At 37.1% G+C, this 19,171-nt stretch overlaps 1 protein-coding gene across 2 annotated transcripts in view; it reads left to right on the forward strand.

Annotated features, from left to right (window-relative positions):
• The first annotated feature begins 7,161 nt into the window (after nt 1–7,161).
• The window catches only part of LOC118451720 (tetratricopeptide repeat protein 7B-like), a 36,038-nt gene continuing 24,028 nt past the window's right edge, over nt 7,162–19,171 (forward strand). Inside the window, exons 1-2 of one of the 2 annotated variants that reach the window (XM_035889049.1) lie at nt 7,162–7,300; nt 12,069–12,271. In XM_035889049.1, coding sequence (XP_035744942.1) covers nt 7,270–7,300; nt 12,069–12,271 — 234 coding nt within the window. In that variant the 5' untranslated portion in view covers nt 7,162–7,269. Of the gene's footprint in view, nt 7,301–9,086; nt 9,166–12,068; nt 12,272–19,171 lie in introns of those variants that run through there. The other variant, XM_035889050.1, reaches the window with a different exon arrangement.

The following is a 19,171-nucleotide window of genomic DNA, read 5'->3' on the forward strand; positions in this document are numbered from 1 at the left end:
GCTACAGTCAGGTTGGAGGTAGGTGCCTTCTACTGGGACACTGCGCAGGAAGGTCAGGTATCTGCAGAGAGGGCAGGTTGCCCAAGAAAAAAATGCATGTAGGAGATCCTCAAACCCTCTATGCTTTGGCACTACTTGTGTTTGGGCAAGTTCTCAAAAACCACCCCAATGACCATTCAAATTCTAAGATGCTTTAAGGCAACACCACATGGACAAATTTTACAACTCCTCCTTAGTGCTGTTAAATGCTCTGCTTCTATTGATCCCATCATCAAGCCCTCAACATATCCCATTTACTTGCAGACAGTTCCCTATAGCAGGAGGATTCTGAGCCAGAATAAATTATTCGTCACCATCTTTTGCCAACGCGTGTACCTCTTTGTCATATTGTATGCACACAGCCTTTCCACTGGCATATTGTCGGCCCACACTGGTTTCACAGCTCTGCTAGCTTGCTGTAATGAAACCTCCCACCATCTAAAGGTAGTGCAGGCGTTCTGCCTGGAGCCTGGAAAACTCTTACTGGCTTTTCACAGCTTCAGCAAAGCGATTTTACAACGGCACTAGTGATGCCCCCCCTCTTTATATTTCCTGGCTTTCAGAGGATTGGTCTCTGCTGAACTGAAGCTTTGTAGGGCGTAGGCAGAACTCAACTGGACAAGGTCCTGAGTAGCTCAGTATTACTTTGACGTTAGCCTTGCTTTGAACAGGGGAATACAACTGCCTGATTTCCAGAGGTCCCTTCCAGCCTAACTGTTCTGTGACTCCGCTGGGCATCCCAAACTCTACGGTAGAAAGGTCTTTTATCAGTCACAGCAAGGTGTAGTTAAGAGAGTAATGGAGTTACTAAACAAGAACATGAGCCTGTAAAGCTGAAATCATCAGTCTCAAGCTTCAAGTGCTTTTGTGAATTAAATAGATGAAGATTTATCAGTGGCGTTTTCTCTACTTACAGTGTTATAGGGAATTCAGTGATGATATCTCTTATTATTTTTTCATTTAATTTATTTATTGCATCAACAATTGCAGCAGGAGGAGTATATTCTACATCCTGGGATATGACAAATTTAAGTGCTTCTCGGCTACAATGTTTCTTTTGATTATTATTTTGGTTTATAAGAATAGAAAAACCGAAAATGCTGTAGGTTATGAAGCCTTTGTTCCTGGGAAATGTCTGACATTCTGGGAAATGTCTGACAGGAGAACAAAGCCTGTGCCCAACTGTTCATTTCCTTCAAACCCGTGGAGACTTTTTTCAAACGTGTAATTTTTTTTGGAAAAAATTACATATATATATATATATATATATATATGGGTTTTTTTCTCCTTCTTTCTTTGGATTTTAATTTCCGGTTTGATCTGTTCAAAGGCAATCCATCAGATGCTTACTTTCATGGTTTTTACTCCCTTTTTTCAGTTTGTAAGTAGTACTCACTGTGCCATTCTATTAATTTCTTAAGGACTTAAATCACCTTTTCCTTTACCACAAAATGCACGTTTGGTCCATCAGTAGTGGAAGTTTGATAGTGTGTAAAGCAAGGCTGATGCTCTTTGCCCATTCAGTCACCCCAAGGGCTGTAATCTTACAAGATCTGAATGCACTCAACTAACACTTGCATTTAATAATTAAAGAGGCAGTATTCATTTCTAGCAGACTGCAAATAAAGATATATTAGGAAGGTCTTGTATAACATAATGGCCAGCTGCCAGTATGTTGTATTAGAGAAGATGCTATGCCACTGCTGTTCCTAAGGCGTACGTTGGTCCAGAATGCAACATTGCAACTGCTGTCATGAGTCATAATAAGCTACTACTTTCTCTTGTGGTACAATTTTTGCTTGTAGAATAAATCTTTTAAGAGTACGCTTTAAAATAATGAAATTATGAAAGCAAGCTAAGTAAGAGAGAATGAAGAATATAGATCAATAAAAATAACTGCTGTTTTAACCAGGATGTGAACTAATGTTCTTTTTCTCTAACCAGTTACATTATAAAGCTGTGTGTTTAGTTTAGCCTTGAATAGTAAATTATGGAATTTTTTTCATGGATTACTTTACTTTTTCATAGATTTTTATGAGGTAGGAGACCAATTTGGTGGGGGAGAGAAAAGTAAGAGAATACGTAAACTAGCACATTTGACAGTGACTAAGCATGGAAAATCTTTTTGAAAGAGCTGAGAGGATGTTCTGTGAATGATGCTGGCCATACCTGACTACTACTATCTCCATGCATAACTTTGTACCAAAAGATAGCTAGCTTTGTAGTTTGTGATTGTAAAAGTTGTCTCAGAATGAATTAATGAATTTTATAGGAAAAATTGTTAATTTTGGCTAAACCTGCCAATCTATCTTCTCAAATGCATCATTTCAGTGATGTATTAGTCTTGCAGAAGGTACTGCCTCTTTGTATCATGTGATTGCTTTTTTTATCACAGAGTTCTCTGCATGTCACACCGCTAATGTTCTTACAGCCAGCTTTGTGTGCATGTAAAGTGGAAAGTCATGGGGTTTTTCCTCTTCTCTCCTGCATGAGCATTGCTGTTAAAGCATTTTTTTCTTTATGTAAATGTTGAAACATTGAAAACATGATGAATGTAAAACTGTTTAGTAATGCTCTCTTTTATGGTATTAAAAGAAATCCTGTTATAGTGTTTTTGTCAGTTGATGTGAACATGTTTCATGAAGGATGACAATCTATTCTTTTACTCATTTTCAGAAGGAAAATTTGATGTACATAGCAAAGTGATTTTGTTTTTCTCCAAGCCTGCATGCCAACTAAGCACTGACAGAGTCCATGTCTTAGTTCATGTCCATTAGGCTACATTGTGAAGAATTTATTGAAAAATGACCAAGGAAAGCACTGCAGAAGTCATAATGCACTTATTTATATAGGGTGACTTTAAATGATGGGTTTCCTGTAGACTCTCCTATAATATTCATCTGAAGAAAAGCCTGAAGAAACTAAGTTGAACACTTTGTTGTTTGCAGAAGTTGAACTGTAGATGTGACTTGGAAAAGAAAGGTTTCTGTGAGATTACTTAAATTCTTGGTTAAATTGTGTGTGTACAAGGCTGTTGGTAGGTCTTCTATTTGAGATTGAATTGAAACATGGACATAACCATGGTTGTTACAGATAATATGTTAGTATGGTGAGTAGAAACACTGTAAGTTCTGGACAAATGTCATTACAGGAAACTTGAGTGGGAGGTTATACCTTTTTGGTTTAGGAACGTTTTGTTGCCATTAAGACCTTTTGTCACACTTTGCAGAGTGCAATGTGATTGTGATTCCAGATGTTAATCAATAAGTAATTTAAGTAGTGAATTCCAGATCTTGCAGAGATAGTCTCTGTTTTGCACTTGGCCTTTTTAGAATAAATAAGCTTCAGAACAAGACTAAACAAATGAGAGTGAGTAACCAGGATCCATTTTGGTGATACATTACTTTTCCAGACCTCATGCATTTATATTTTAAAATAAACACTCTTTGCTGTTTGTGGTATTTTGAGGAATTTTTTTCTTGATTCTTAAGTGTCATACTATAACAGCAGGTCTAGAAGTTGTCTGGGGAGAGCAAGGGATATTTCTGTGCGTGAAAAATACAGTAACATTTTAAACCAGAAATTGCTACTACTCTACCTGAGCATTTGAAGGAAGCTACAACTGAGTGAGTTGTAACACTGAAAATGAGGATATGTTTGTGTTTGGCTGAGGGTACTGAACACAGAGCAAAAAAAAGAAAAATACAGATAAGGCTGGGAAGAGAGAGGAGAGCTTATGACAAAACCAACAGGGAGCCACCTAGTAAGTAACTGGCTACATAGGATCTGTGAGGCCTCAAGCAGACTTTAAGATCCACTCTTTACCCTCAGTTTCCAACAAACTACTATATATCTTTACCAGTTGTAGTTGAAATTACTATACATTTTACAATTGTAATGTGACTATAAAGATCTGAATCTGGGGACCCCTGGGTTAGAACAAGGAACAAATAGTTTAGATAAGTTAGTTCTAATAAGAAAAGGGTTGAATAAAATTCGGAGGAAGGTCAGAAAAAAGCTTTTTAGTACGCAGCATCTTTACATGATCTTTAAATGATTTTTATTGTCTGCAAATTGAAAGCTTACTAATTTGTGTTTTAACAAAAGGAGCCAGAAATGAGTCATGATAACAGCTAACTGTGGCTATACTAAAGAAGCGTTTAGGGGTTAGGGGTTAAAGCTATCAGCATGAGTGTGATGCACGTGAAAGATGCCTGATATTTAGGGGTTAGGGGTTAAAGCTATCAGATAGCATGAGTGTGATGCACGTGAAAGATGCCTGATTGGGCAGTATCAAAAGACTACTGTTATTTAAAAAAAAAAGAGAAAGAAAGAAAAAAGGTAATAGCAAAGATGTGAAAGTCCAATAAGGGATACCGTGGCTGTGCTGATTAGACATGCAAGGCTGTACTAGAGGTCGTCCCCCCTCCTTTTGGAAACTGTATAGCCTTGTGCTTGATATGTCTCTTAATAGCCACTGCAAGGAGGGTTTTTAAAGAAACAAAACTAAACAAAAAAGCGCTCACTTATCGATGCCTTTGTGCTTTTTTGCAACATTCTTAAGTTCTCTACATTTTAATTAAGACTGAAGGATTTCAAAGGTTGGGATTTCCAAACAGCCCTGCAGAAGATTACACCGAGTTTCTTTGTATGCTGCCTAACATTGATCTTCAAACTTAAACCCCAGGAATCCATTTATTTGGGATGTTGCTTAGAGGCAGCTTAAATTTAGTTGACTACATTGAATAATCTGCAGTCTGAGTTTCTAAACCAGTTATTTGGTCCGTGTTGAATTTTAGATTGTTAATATTCATTATTAATTTAGAATATGTTTTTATATCAGCTTCAGTGACTTAGTGAAAGATAGGAGGTAACTATTTTCAGGTGGTTTGGCTAAAGTAAGACTATTACTTTGTGTAAGTGTGTGTTTTCTTTAGAGGACTAATTGCTGCAATATGTTAAGGGATACCTTTTTCCTAAACAGGAAATGTAAGCAACTTGAATAACACTTTGAAAAAAAATTTTTAGAAAGATTTCTTTTTAAAGTTTTTTCTTTTTTCTGCCACTCAGAATAAAGTCCAGGGTAGGAGTTAATTACCATAAGGAACCATTCTGTATCCACTCCATTTTAACTTTAATATAGGTGGCACTGCAACTCATAAGAATTTTATCACAGTACAGATCCTTTTTATATAGAAATTGATGTATATAAAGTTTTAATCATATATTACTTATGTGCTTTATGGCTAAGTACTAGATGCTTAAAATCTAACAGCACATTTTCTGTATGAAATTACTTGTGGCCTGGCTAGCAGCCAGAGTCCTTGCTTTAAATAGTAGAAAATATAGGCCCTTTTTAATACTAAATGGAATACTTGCTTTTCAGAAGGAAGCGATTAGATGATATCCTTTGTGTCAGTGAATTGCACATTTTCTTTGCAAATTCTTCTAGAGAAATGAGGAGACTCTTTCACTGTTGGGCCCTGGAAGGCTAACAAGTGAGAGGCTGCAGTGGCATGCATTTACAAAAAGGGATGTCAGACAAGAGGAGGATTACTGGTGACTAGTGTTTACTTATGGTACCTTTGCTAGTATTTTTCTTAGTATACATTCCACGTGCTTCTTGCTTGGACTTCCCTTTTGTATTTCTTCAGAAGTTAAGGCTTAAGTATAAGACCCACAAAAACTTTAGTGAATGTTCAACTCTGCAGGCTAGAGTTTGAGTTTTTTTCATCAGCCAGTAGAGGAAAGCAAACTCCATGTCCAGATACTGTCTCAGATCTTCAGGGCAATTCCTTGTTTATGATGACATATGAAATGCTCATTATGTCCTGTAATGCTTTGCCCTTGTTACTGTCAGTTAGGGGAAACATGGTGCACACTTTCAGACAAACTTCCTCTTACCACTGACCTGTGTACTAGGAATTTCTTCTGGTTTTCTGGTTTGCTGCTTTATCTTGTCACACTTAAGAATGTATGTTTTATGTGGCAAATCTCTTCTTGTTAAAATTCTTAGAAAATTGGTGATATTGAGAGCGAAGGTTTCATTTATTTCTTAACTGCTAGTGATGAGGATGAGCTTGTGGGGTGCAGTTCAACCTATACAAGATTTGATACTTTCTTTTGGGAAACCTGCACTGTTGACCATTGCAGATATGCTGATGGGCTTAGAAGGCTTCTTATCTTGATCCAGTATGGAATATTTCATTTCCATTATTTATTAATCAGGCCTAGTCAGTTGGAGATTTTGTTATTTGTAATTATGAAACAGCTAGAGATACATTGAGGCTTAGATGACGAGGAGTGTAGCTTAAAATATTCATGGTCTTGATTTTAAAAAAGAAATCATGACTAAATACACTGTCAGTAGTTGGCTATCCAAAGTACAGTTGCCATTAGATATTCTCTAGTCATAGAAGCTTTTTTATTTCCAGTACTTACAAAGGGGTAGTATTTGCCAATGAGATTCTAATCTCACTTGTAAATTCTTCATTTTAAGAGAATTATCCTTTACATTGCATGCTTTGGGAATGTTCTTTATGCAAGGGACTTTTTTTGTCACAAGGCATTTTAACTGAACCTTCTCGATTAGCTAAGGTTTACATTCAGTGCAGTTTAGTTGTGTATTTGTGATGGGGTGTGTTGTGACCATCTTGTATATTTTAGTTCTCTTTTTTGTACTGTTATTAGTCTTAAAATAGTCCTCTAATTGTACTCTATAGAAAGACATAGCAATTACTAACATCAAAGTGCATGCAGCAACCTGAAGATTACAGTGTACGATACCATCACAAACCTTTTTTTGGATCATACATTGCCAGAAAAGAAGTGTCGAGTTTAATAGAGAGTATTCATAGTAGCAACCCAAAAATGTGTCAGGTATAGTTACCACTGTTCAGTGTGTTTTTTATATAGTCTTTCAGACCAGTATAAAAGCTTTCATAACAAGGAAGATTAACCTGACATTTCAAAAAAACTTCTCCGAAACAGTACATGTAAATTAAATCTTGAGGAGTTTGGGGTAAAACCTCTTATGAAAAGGGTTAGAATTAAATGTTTTATGCGATGTGTATGGCCTTCATTCTTTCTATGATGGTAAATTTTTTTATTACTTCTACAGGTTCAGTTCATGCCACATCAATAGCAGCTTCCAGAGTGGAGCAAGCACTATCTGAGGTTGCTTCATCTCTCCAAAGCAGTGCCCCTAAACAAGGTCCCCTCCATCCTTGGATGACTCTGGCTCAAATATGGCTTCATGCAGGTACTGTGAAAGTAAATTTCTTTTTTGTTCTTTACCCTCCCCTTTCTTGCTAGCCTAAGGACTTGTAAAAATCTGTTGGTTTCATTCAGAATCTGTTATCACTTATCAGATCAAACTTTTTCCAGATGTGTGTGTGGCACAGAGGCAAGTCAGAAAATAAAAACACATTAGAGTTGTTGGTGTGTAAGATCATTTATGTAAGCTAAGGCAGTAGTTTTATAATGCAGCTGCTATCAGTGGAGTCATATCTTCTGTAGAACAAAGGCAAGAGATGCTCTCTCCCTTATCTGTGAAGAATTTAGTTTCTGAAGAACCTTCAGTATCTTAGTATTTGGAAATTTAGATGCCCTAATTCCATTGGTTGGAAAAAGATGTTAGTAAGGTACTGAATAGAGTTCCTGCAATTCGAAAAGCTTTATAATTGAAAATAAATAACTCTGCATATATGGAAAAAAAAGGTAGTAGTACCGTTGAGGAACCTGTCCCTTGCAGATGTGATAATGAGCTCTCATTCAGTTCTCTTCCTTCTAACTTCAGTAATGTAAAAGATCCAGGATTGTTTTTCCAAATGTGGAGTCATCTTGAGTGGATTTAGTATTGTTATGCTGCTGCAAGCCTCAAGCAAAATGCAGTATCACAAGTGGCTGTTATATAAAATTTTAACCAGAAAATGATGATCCAATATATTTTTACACAGTTAAAAATGTGTACCTTGCAATTGTTTTTATTGATACTTGCATCAGAAAGGTGTAATTTAGAAATCAGTCAGCAATTGTTCTGCTTTGGTCTGCTCTCAGACTTGAGCATCTCTCAGTGACATAATTACTTTTTTTCTTCATGTTTACCTTCAATAAAACAGTGCTGTATTTCTTAGCATTTTAAGTTACCTATTTTGTATTAACAGTTTTATTGTGCCAAAATCATTACAGGGCAGCTCCCAATTATTAATAGTGTTTTAGACAAACAGCCCTGAAGATTGGAAAGAAAGAGCAGTGATAGTGATTAATAATAGTGATCTTAGTTAGGGGTGGGAGGGCTCCTCAAAAGCAACACAGATTAGAACAAGGCAAGGTCCACCAGGGCATAGTGTAGGCGTTGCATCATGGCATCATTGATTTTAAATATTTATAAACCATCACAGGTGACCATCTACAGTAGCTCTTAGCATCTATAGCTGATCATTCCTCAACATTCTATGACAGCTTGTTCCACTGCTTATTTTCTGTTGTTTAATTTTGTTGGTTATGTCGTGTTGCTGCTTATCCAGTCCATGCAAGTGACTGCTACTGTTTTGCCCACAATGGAGGAATCTGGACACTCTTTGCTGATTCCTTTTTAGTTCACAACTTAGGTTTGCATACACGTTGGTGGTCTGCTGCTGCAATGCGCTGCACTTTCCACTCTTAAAAATACCTATCTCAGCAAGCATGGTCTGTAGGCCATATTCTTGATTCCCAGCAGAAGGAAGCATAGGTGGGAAGTAGGAAAGAGTTGGGTTGGTGAATGAACTAAAGTGTTAAAAATCCAGAGGAAGGACACACCAAAGTACAAAGAGTGCTCTGACTCTTCACGTATGGGGAGCAATGAAAAAAAAAAAAAAAAGGGGGGGATGAAAGAGAGCTTCTGTCTGCCTTCAGAGAAGGTACTGCAACCTGAAGTCTACTTCCTCTCCACTTTGGAATGATCCTGTTCTTGATACTTCAGGCTGGTGATTTGTGCTGTGTTTCAGAGTGTTTAGGTATCCTGCTATTCGGCTACTTGTCCTGCTACAGGAAACATCCTGATCCTTGAGAAAGGCTCTTTACTGTGACTTTCAGAATAAACTTTTCTCCCAGAAGCACAATAGAAAGCAGATATTCTGGAAGGTATCTTCATCAGTATATATGGGTTACTTGCATAGAAAACAGCGATAAAATTACTTAATGCCTTACAGCTCATTTTCTTTAAACAAAAGCGAAGATTTACCATTGGGAAATCGTTTCCTTTTTGAGATTAATGCCAGGTTTAACTGTTTGACTCCCTGTATGGTTGTGCAGTGTGTGTTTTACTAAGTGTGTGTGTGTGTGAAATCTTTAATAAGCTTTAAGTCTTAAAATACAAAAATTGAGACTTATTCTTCCTGCTAGGTTACAGAGACATGGAACAGTTATGTAAATAAGTTCTAATACATGCAAAACTTAGTGGAATACATTTACCCAAACTAATATATATGATGTGAAAAAGGGACAAAATGCTTGTTCTAAAGGATATACAGTGCCATTCCAGCTGTCATTAGCGTAAATGAGCATGGCATGCAGTCCGAAGAAGTTGATTTTGCACACAGTAACATGTGTTTATTAATGGACTGCTTCAGCCTTTCACTTCTGGGCATACAGTGTAAAGGTGGAAAATAAGGCTTATTTTAAACATGAAACAAAATTACTTTTGCAATTAGTACATTCTGCAGTAACTCACAAATAAAAACCAGACCTGTCCCTAAATGATCAATGGCTGTGATGGTCATTTGAGAAATGCATTAAAGCCGAACTCAATATTGCTATGCAGATTGACTGCAAAAAAGATTGATTTGTCAATAAAATGCAAGTGTAAGCGTTGGAAGGGTTTGAGCCAGAAGGCATTCTTGGCATTCTCAAGGTGGAGACATAGAGACAAGCACATCAAACTTGGCACCTGGTTTCTCTTCAAACTGCTGCTCCTATAAAGTCTGCTGGCACATGTCAGTCTTCCACAACTCATTTATTTGAATTTACCGTCTTGCTTTTTAACATTTTTATTCAGTTTGATGTCATTATCTCAGAATGAACAGCTCTCCTTCAGCTTCAGAAATTTCTTGAATGAACTTTGATGCTTAACACCTAGCCACAAGTTCAACTTTCTATTCGTTCTTTAATAGTTTTTCAAAAAGTCCACTGTATTTTCTGTTGGGGTGGCATAATGTCTGGTAGAGGAAAGGAGAATGTATTTTTAAAATAACTCTATAAAAACTTTAAACATAACGTAATTATTTTGTTTAGATTAAATCCTTCTAGGAAGGTCTGTTAATAACTGTCGAGTTTCTCTGCTGCAGTTAGTAAGCAGGACAGCAAGATTTAGTATCTCTTACAGTAACGTTAAGACTATTTTATAAGCAATATTGCAGCCTCTGTTGGTTAGTGTTAAAAGCCATTTCTACTATACTTGTTTCCCCTCAAGGAATACAGAATTTCACCTGCAGTCAAATTGTCCAATCGCTGCTTATTTTTCAGTCTAGAATTATCGCGGTAGCAGATAATCACCTACTTAAGTAATTTTTAGTTTCTGCACATGATTTGCTAACAATTTGTTGTGGTTTAGCTGCAGCTGGCAACCAAGCACCACATGGCCACTCACTCACCCTCCTCTCCCCGGTAGGATGGGGGAGAGAATCAGAAGAGCAAAAGTAAGAAAACTCATGGGTTGAGATAAGAACAGTTTAATAATTGAAATAAAGTAATAATGATAATAATTTAAAAATTGTAATGAAAAGGAAAACAATGAGAGAGAGAGAGAGAAACAAAATCCGGGAAAAAAACCACAAGTGATGCATTTGCTCACTACTGGCTGACCGATGCTGGGTGGCCTGTACTGCTCAGTGAGAAGCATGTCTTGAATGGTGATAGATGACTTTGCTGTTTTGATGGAGCATTTTGAATTAAACCTTATTCTGGAAGACTTGTATAATGTGGTAGAACAGAATGCAGTTATACAATTACTTTGAGGTTCAATTTTTCTAGGGTCTATATCAACGTAAAGGAAATAGGTAACCCAACCCAAAAACTTTAATGTCTTTTTCTTGCATTTAGTATCTCTTTTTCCTCTCCTCTCCCACTCTTTTAGCAAGAGATCAAGATAATCCAGCAGGGTAGTGAAATTGCAGCGTTGAAGAGTGCCATAAGAGCTATTTGAAGGCAAATACTTCTTCTATTGTTAGTTGTTAATCATTGACTCTAAGGGAAAAAAGGTTCATTCAGTAAATCTGATTTAGACAAGTATGTGTCGGGCTATTCAGCTGCTTTCATCAGGAGTGATTTATGTTAAATTAAATATAGCTGCTTTTTTTTATTTTAAGCTACAGAGTTAAATGTTCTTAGCTTCTGGAGGACATCTTAGATAAAATGCTTGAAAATATGAACAAATTTTCTCAAATTGGAATGCTGATTGAGCATTTCACATGTTCTGCTAACTTAACTAGGAAACTTTTCATATCAAATAACATTATATTTCTTTTAAAATGCTCTGAAGTGGGAAACTTAGCACTAGGTTTGCCATTTAGTGATTGGTAGCTGGAGCAATTGCTACTGCTTCCTTAACGGCTGACATGTAAAATTCAGAAACCCAGTAATTAATTGTATTCTCTTACCTACTGTAAGGATCTCTGGGTGCTGTTTTGTGTTGGGTTTTCTGTTCTTAAATAGTACTGGAATTCTGGCATGCTCACATCTTAAAAATAAAACTAAAATGAAAAAATCCGAGACTTCAGTTAAAAATAACAAACTATAAAGAGTTTCTTGCTGTTTAAAATAGCCATTTAGAGGCTCAAACTCCTATTGCATTTAGAAAAGCAACTTTCCTAAAAGAATAAGTTGTTTAGAATAGTTTTTGTAATAATTTCTCTTAAGCTGGGAATTTTTTTGAGGAAAACAGCCTTTGGTTAGAATGAAACAATTTGCAAGTACAGCACATGTGACAACATCTCGTCATGGTATGATGAAGCAAGAATCACTCATTGGTCCTCACATTCCTTCCACAGCTGAAGTCTACATAGGGATTGGGAAGCCTGCAGAGGCCACAGCGTGTACCCAGGAAGCAGCTAATCTCTTTCCGATGTCGCACTATGTTCTCTACATGAGAGGTCAGGTGGCTGAACTTCGTGGAAATATTGATGAAGCCAAACGCTGGTATGAAGAGGCCTTATCTATTAGTCCTACCCATGTGAAAAGCATGCAGAGGCTGGTAAGTCTTCAGTCCACATTAATAAGTACTTGATGTGGGTAACCCATAGCTTATGAGTTTTGAATCTATGTTCTTATTAGCAAAATAGCTTTAGAAACAGCCTCCTCTGGCCTTTTATTCTCTCTTCTGTGTGTGTTGGGACATAAAAAGGGGCTGCAGGCAATAAGAGTATTTCAGTCTGGCGTGGTTTAACTCCAGTTGGCAACTGAGCATCACACAGGGATCTGAGGGAATCAAGAAAAAAAGTAAAACACATGGGTTGAGATAAAGACAGTTTAATAAAACAGCAGAGGGAAAGAATAATAATAATAATAATGATAAAAGGATACACAAAACAAGTGACGCACAATGCCTTTGCTCACCAGCTGAAGACCGATGCCCAGCCTGTCCCTAAGCAGCGGTCACTGCCCCCTGGCCAACTTCCCCCAGTTTATACACTGAGCATGATGTCATATGGTATGGAATATACCTCTTTGGGCAGTTGGGGGCAGCTGTCCTGGCTGTGCCCCCTCCCAGCTTCTTGTGCACCTGGCAGAGCAGGGGAAGCTGAAAAGTCCTTGACTGGTGTAAGCACTGCTTAGCAACAACTAAAACATCAGTGTGTTATCAACATTCTTCTCATCCTAAATCCAAAACACAGCACTGTGCCAGCTGCTAGGAAGAAAATTAACTCTACCCCAGCCAAAACTGGGATACAGCCCTAACAGAGACTGTAGCAAAAGAAGTCATTTGCATCTGCCTAATATGCAGTGCTGTTGGCAAATAAAGGTGGCTTATGGTAAGAGAAGAGCTGGATACTGTAGTCTAGAGGAAAGACCAGTCATCTGCTATCTAATTCCAAGCTAAAAGTTGAATTCTACATGTTGATTGATTACCTTCATGCTGCGTGATTTCTTGGGATTTTTGACAGGTAGAGACTCAGTCTTGCCCTCAAAGGAACATGTAGCTTCAAGTACAAAGTTGCCTTCCCCAGCATAAATGCATGTTTGCTTAGATAATACATCTATATATTCTGTGCTTACTATGTTATGAAAATTACTTTTTTTAAAAATCCCGTTTTCTTCCAGATAGAGCAGAGTAGAACAGCTGCAATCAGCTTCTTACCCAATCTTTCTGTTCCAAAGTAGAAGCTGTTTTCTGCCTAGGTGCTTATGAATTATTCAGAGAAATTTCTCGTGCATCCCTGAGGGGAACATATGAGACAAAAGATCAGGTAGGAAGGCAGCACAGAGAAAGTTTTTTGTTTCACCTTTTCAGCATTTCTAGATATTTGAGCCTACTGGCAAATGCCAAAAGGTTCCTTTTTCTGAGGAAGCAGGCAGTCGACCTAAAGCAGCGCAGCTCAGTGAAAACGGAAGCTTGTGTTTTTTCTGGGTATACTTTTGCCCCTCCTCTGAATCCACCTTTGAATAAATAGTCTGTAAAGACACAATGCTCCTCAGAATGACTGAGAAATTAGCTGCCTTAAGAGGCACGTGAGGTGAAAAATACTGTGCTTCCAATCTGGGTTCCCTTCTTAAGAGCTTTTCAGTTTGAGTGCAAGCCGGAGGATGATAACTGTTCATTTCCTTGGATTCACCAGTCCTTTTCAAGCATTCTTATAATTTAAGATTTTGTTTAAAAGCTTTCTCTATTACTCTAGAACTTTTCTGTACTAAGATGTTGTTTTGAATAGATGCTGAGAGATTTATGCTGCTTAAATACAAATATTAAAGATGTATGCTATAGAAGTACTTGTCTGTGCAATTCCATGTGGGGAAAAAGTACAAGCTTCTGTATCCTTCTTGATCTTTTGACTATTGCAAAAAGTATTTTGAGGAGGAAGTTTGCACTGTTTATTCTTGCCTGTGTGTATAGATGAATATCTGTACATCTCAATAGTTTGTGTATATTTACCTATTTATTATAAAGAGATATGTGGTAGGGGAGCTATAGCAACAGCACTGTGGAGGTACCAGCCTCTATAACAGCAGCTGAAACATTAACTTGTAATATTTGTATTCATGATTCTAAGCTGACAATCAGTTTATGAGCCAAAGTTATTTGAAAAAATATCTTAAAATTATTTGATACAGCTTTCTAGCAATGCTTAGGAAGCCATATAAAATGCTACTGTTTCAACATAACAGTTACCTTAGAGCTTAGATTTATTTAATAAGCTTTGATGAATTTCTTCTTTTGGGCAAATACCAAGTATAGATCACAATAACTTTATGTATAAAATGCAACAAAATGAAAATAAGATTTAAGGATGGCACAAGTTCTAGCATGTAGCATACATAACCAGCCCTGCATCTCCGAGTAAAATTACTTGAAATAGTTGAACCTGAAATCAGTTTTGAAGGATTTTTTTTTTTGTTTAATGACAATTTTAGAATGAGCGACATCTGGCACTTAGTAGAATTTCCTGATGCTAGTGGTTTAGAAATCTGGCTCTTTGATTCGAGACATTATTTGTAATTGTCCAGAGAAGAACAAAAACTAAATAAAATGTTTGTTTATATTTGTATGAACAAGAGTGGCTTATTGGGAATAGACAAGATTTCTCCTTTTATAATCCATCCTTTTAATGATGATATGTCACTCTGGTAAGAAGGATGAAAAATTAAACTTTGACGCTTTACTATTTTTCAGTACAACTTCTTGGCAGTAACTGCCTTTGAGTACTTATTCCTGAATACTTTCTACTGTTTCTACACAGAAACAACCATATTAATCTAAACTGCTGAAGAAATGTGTGAAGAAAGACTAGAAAGTTTAGTCTTGTGGCTTGAGAACTGATGTGCTTCCTCCTGTGAGTTGCGGCATGTCTTGTGCACTGGAGTTTCTGCATAAAGACTCTTGCATTTGTCTCATGTGCAGACTCCATATGCTGTTTGTGTGATCATGAAGACATGCTCTTTGCAGAAGTCTAGTGTATTATCTGAATGCAGTCACCTTTTATTGGCTGGTATGATCTGTTAAAAGACTATATTTGTCTAAAATTACAATTTTCTAAAGAAACAAACTGTTATTAATTGTGCTGCTGTCTCTAGGGTTTTCACTGACCTATGTTTTAAAGATTTATTAAAATGACAAAGAGGAGGACTCAGCAACGGTGTGAAAATTGGAGCAGCTGAGAGTGACAGAAGAGATCTGTTCACCAACAAAGTGATAATGATAAATAGGAGGGTTTGGAGGGAGAGATTAACTCTTGCTGTATTTGCCTTAGTAATGAAATAGTACACAACGTGACACCAAGTGGTGGGGGCTTGATCCACAAATAAATGGCAATTTGTTTAGCTGTATTCTGCTTAATTAAACTTCCTGGGAAATGGATCTGTTTGGGTTATACTGTTACATTACTCAAGATGCGAGATACTCTAACAGAGACCTGGCTGCAGGGGGCAGTGTGTCTGTGTTCATGCTCACTGCTATTTCAGCCCCTTCTAAAACGTTGGGAGTTTTATAAATTAAATCAGCTGGGCAACAAAACCAGTTTTTTCAAAGAGAAAAGTTGTTAAAATTCTCTTTAGTTGCTTGTGCAACTAAATTATTCCTCATACAGTTAATGTTTAAATCCATACCTTCATTCACTGTATTAAGCAATTCTCATTTTAAGATCTGCCTTGTTCTCAGGTGCTATTTTTTACCATTTGCTGCTAATTGAAATTTTCTCCAAGCTAGGGGTTATTTGCTTGCTATTTGGCTAGCTCTGACTGCTCGCAAGATGTCAAGAGTGAAGCAGTAACATGTCAGGATCAATTCAGTGTACTTCAGGGTGCAGCAGCGATGCTTTTGAACAGATGCAGTGTCCTTTCTTGTTTTTAAGGGCTGTACAGTGCACTCGGGGAAAACAATGCAAAGTTGGGTTCTAAAGGTTTAAAATACTTCAGTGCTTGTGTTCTGTATTTCAAATCACTTTTTGTCACACCCAATGAAATTTAAAATTTTCTTTAATTACTGAATTGAAAAATGGTGATTCGCACTTCAGTTGAATGTCACACAAATTTGGTTGTCACCTGCCTGATTTTGGCCAGAACGGATTTATCTGAACAACTTTCTCCATTCTCCATACCCTTTATCATCACCTCCAGATTTCTGCATTACTGCTGCCTTCCTGCTTTTGTCATTGTTTTCCTCCCCTGTGAAAAAAGAATAAACAGTCTTTTATCTCCTGCAGTCAGAGTGCTGTTGTGGAAAGTAGCCCTTACTGCTGACGTCTGAAAAGTCCTGAAATGGGCCATCGTTCAGTCATGCCTGAAATGGCAACAAATATTTCGACCCATTGTCCAGGAAACAAATCTGTGTATTCTCTCTCAGGCTGAAAATTTCTTAGCTAAATGTAGCTCTGACATGAAATAGTTTTTCCAGCATCTCTATATCATTATAATCCTAGAAGACTCTAGTATTTTTTGAATATTAAATAATTCATGATAGCACTTGCCAGTTAATCCTATTAGTAGCTTAGCTTCTAAGAGTAGAAAACTAAAACAGAAAGGAAGAAATTACTTATCCAAAATTACTCATGTAGAAATTAGTTTTCAAAAAGCATTATCTTAAATAATTACATTCCCCACTCCACAGTGTTAGTTATCTGTTAAAGTTTCCTATAATTATGCAGAACTTGGATCTCTTAAGGCTTAGATTAACTATGTGCACTTTTACCTCTTGGTTATAAATATATTATTTAACTACATTTACTACTTACATTTTTTTCAACCCAAAGACGCTTTGCCAGAAAGAAGTGTGGCAGTACATACGGATAGTGTATGCTTATGAGCCTGTCAAGGATGTTGACCTGACTGAAAGAAGGGAAAAGCAGAGAAGATTTTAGAAATGTGAGTTCAGACCCTATTTGAAGGGGTCAGGGGAGTTAAAGAAGAGAAAGACTAAACACAGTCACCCAAACTAACTTTTTTCCTTCAGTGAGGCAATATTCTTTAGTATTTATTCTTCCTTCCGTAACAAGGACCTCATCTGGGGAACATTCACTAACTCATTTGATTTTCATTGTCAGGCTGCTATACTGTAAAAATTGTTGGTTTAGGCCACATAGGCTTGTCCTAAACATTTTATGCTGGTTCTTGTGGGTGGTTTGTGTTGTAACCGATTACCATAGAGCTAAATGCTAATGCCAAATCTCAGTGCTCATTTGACTCGCTCTCTAAGTGCATCCTTATGCACATGGTGGTTGAAGAAGAATGGAGAAATAACAGTAATTGGTTTTATTAGATTTGTTAGTAAAATATTCTGGGTTTGCCCTTCAGAACTTCAAGGTTATTTCATAGAAAGTAGAGAAAGAAAAACATATATTGAGCCAAAAACTCACTGCTCCTTACAGAAAGCATTTTACTGTGATTTGACCACTGTCACATCTGAATATTTCCAGTAGTCGCATTCTGTGCTCTGAGAAAACAAGGGCAGTTCTACTTGTATTGTAACCTGGAACACGCCCATTGAGTTCAAGTGACTCAAGGGCCATTTCAGTAACCTTTAAATTCTTCACCTGCCATGTGGCACTCACAGGCTATATTCTTTTCTGCCTTGAAAATATTATTTCCCGTTTTAGCCTTACAACAGAAAAACACCAGTGCTTAGTTCAATAAAAAGTACATAGTCATTAGCTTTTGAAATATAACAAAGTGTGAATCAAGTTGAATAATCAAGAAAGTTTATTTTTTCCCAAAGTTACCTCCTTTTATTTTTAGTGTTATTGAGCTCAAGTACAGCACCATTTCATACTGATTCATGTCTTAAAGATTACCACTGGAGGAAGATCAGTAGAATTTATTAATTCCCAGATGCTTTATCTGAGTTTCACAGTACTCTCTTAAAGCAGATCTTATTTTTGCTCAGTATTTGACAACAATAATTGCTACAAAATTTAGTTTAAGTTAGAATGTAGTTGCTCTTTTGGAAGCAGGAAGTGACTATGAGAATTTACTGCACTGGTTTTGTTTATAACTTGAAGCAGTGAGCTCCCATTTCTTCAGGCAGGACTGTCTGTGCTGATCCCCTGAGAACTGTTGTCCCAAAAGTGGTATTTGGGGACTGATGAAACATAGGTCCTGCTTCATAAAAGACTTGCTTTTCACATTACCCTCTATTTACTCCAAATGGCTTAAAGAAGCTGTAGGAGTAGCAGATCTTTCAACAAGAAAACACCTCCAGTCTTGGATGCCTTCCACCACCTGAGAGTGAACTCTGTCAGGACTCTTCAGCAGGTTTCAACTTGCCTGTGCTGTCCTCAGCTGACAGCCATTACAAGAGGAATACTGCAAGTGGGCTTACATTTGTTGTTTGGTTTAGTCAGTCTGTGAATATCTGAAGGTGCAAAGGTCATCCGATTTTGTCCAGCGTGCACTGTTGTTGCACTGAACAGAATTTGAGTAAGATGGAGAATCTAAACCATTGGGGTGTAATATTTATTTGGAATCCAGTAGCAATGGTTAAGGCAGCTTTCTGTAACTTAAGTGGGTTTTAGATCTGTTTTTTTTAACTTTACTGAGATTTCTATTTGAAAGAGAATTTCTCTCTGAATTGAAACGTGGGGTTTTTTTCTTTTCTTTTTTTTCTTTTTTTTTTTTTACATAGGGATTTTTGCCTGGTATGCTCAGCTTTAACTTTCTGGGTTTGTGTTATCTGTGTGATAGATTTTTCCACAGCTTATCAGTTCAGGCTTATCTTGCCAGAAACAGTTTTATCACTTCTATTTGTTCCCACATTAAAAAATGGAAAATTAATTAGTGGTAGATACTGGCAGAAGGAAGGGATGCTTTGGCTAGAGTTACTCCTCTTTATTTGGCAGGTCACAAATCATTCCAGTGTTTTTACTGTATTGTGTGGAACTGATAAAATTCCACCCATCAGATATTTCATCACAATTCACTGTTGCAGCAGGTCAGTGTACAGTGTGCA

Source organism: Egretta garzetta, unplaced genomic scaffold, assembly GCF_000687185.1.
Source record: "Egretta garzetta isolate BGI_Z169 unplaced genomic scaffold, ASM68718v1 scaffold182, whole genome shotgun sequence".
Classification (NCBI taxonomy): domain Eukaryota; kingdom Metazoa; phylum Chordata; class Aves; order Pelecaniformes; family Ardeidae; genus Egretta; species Egretta garzetta.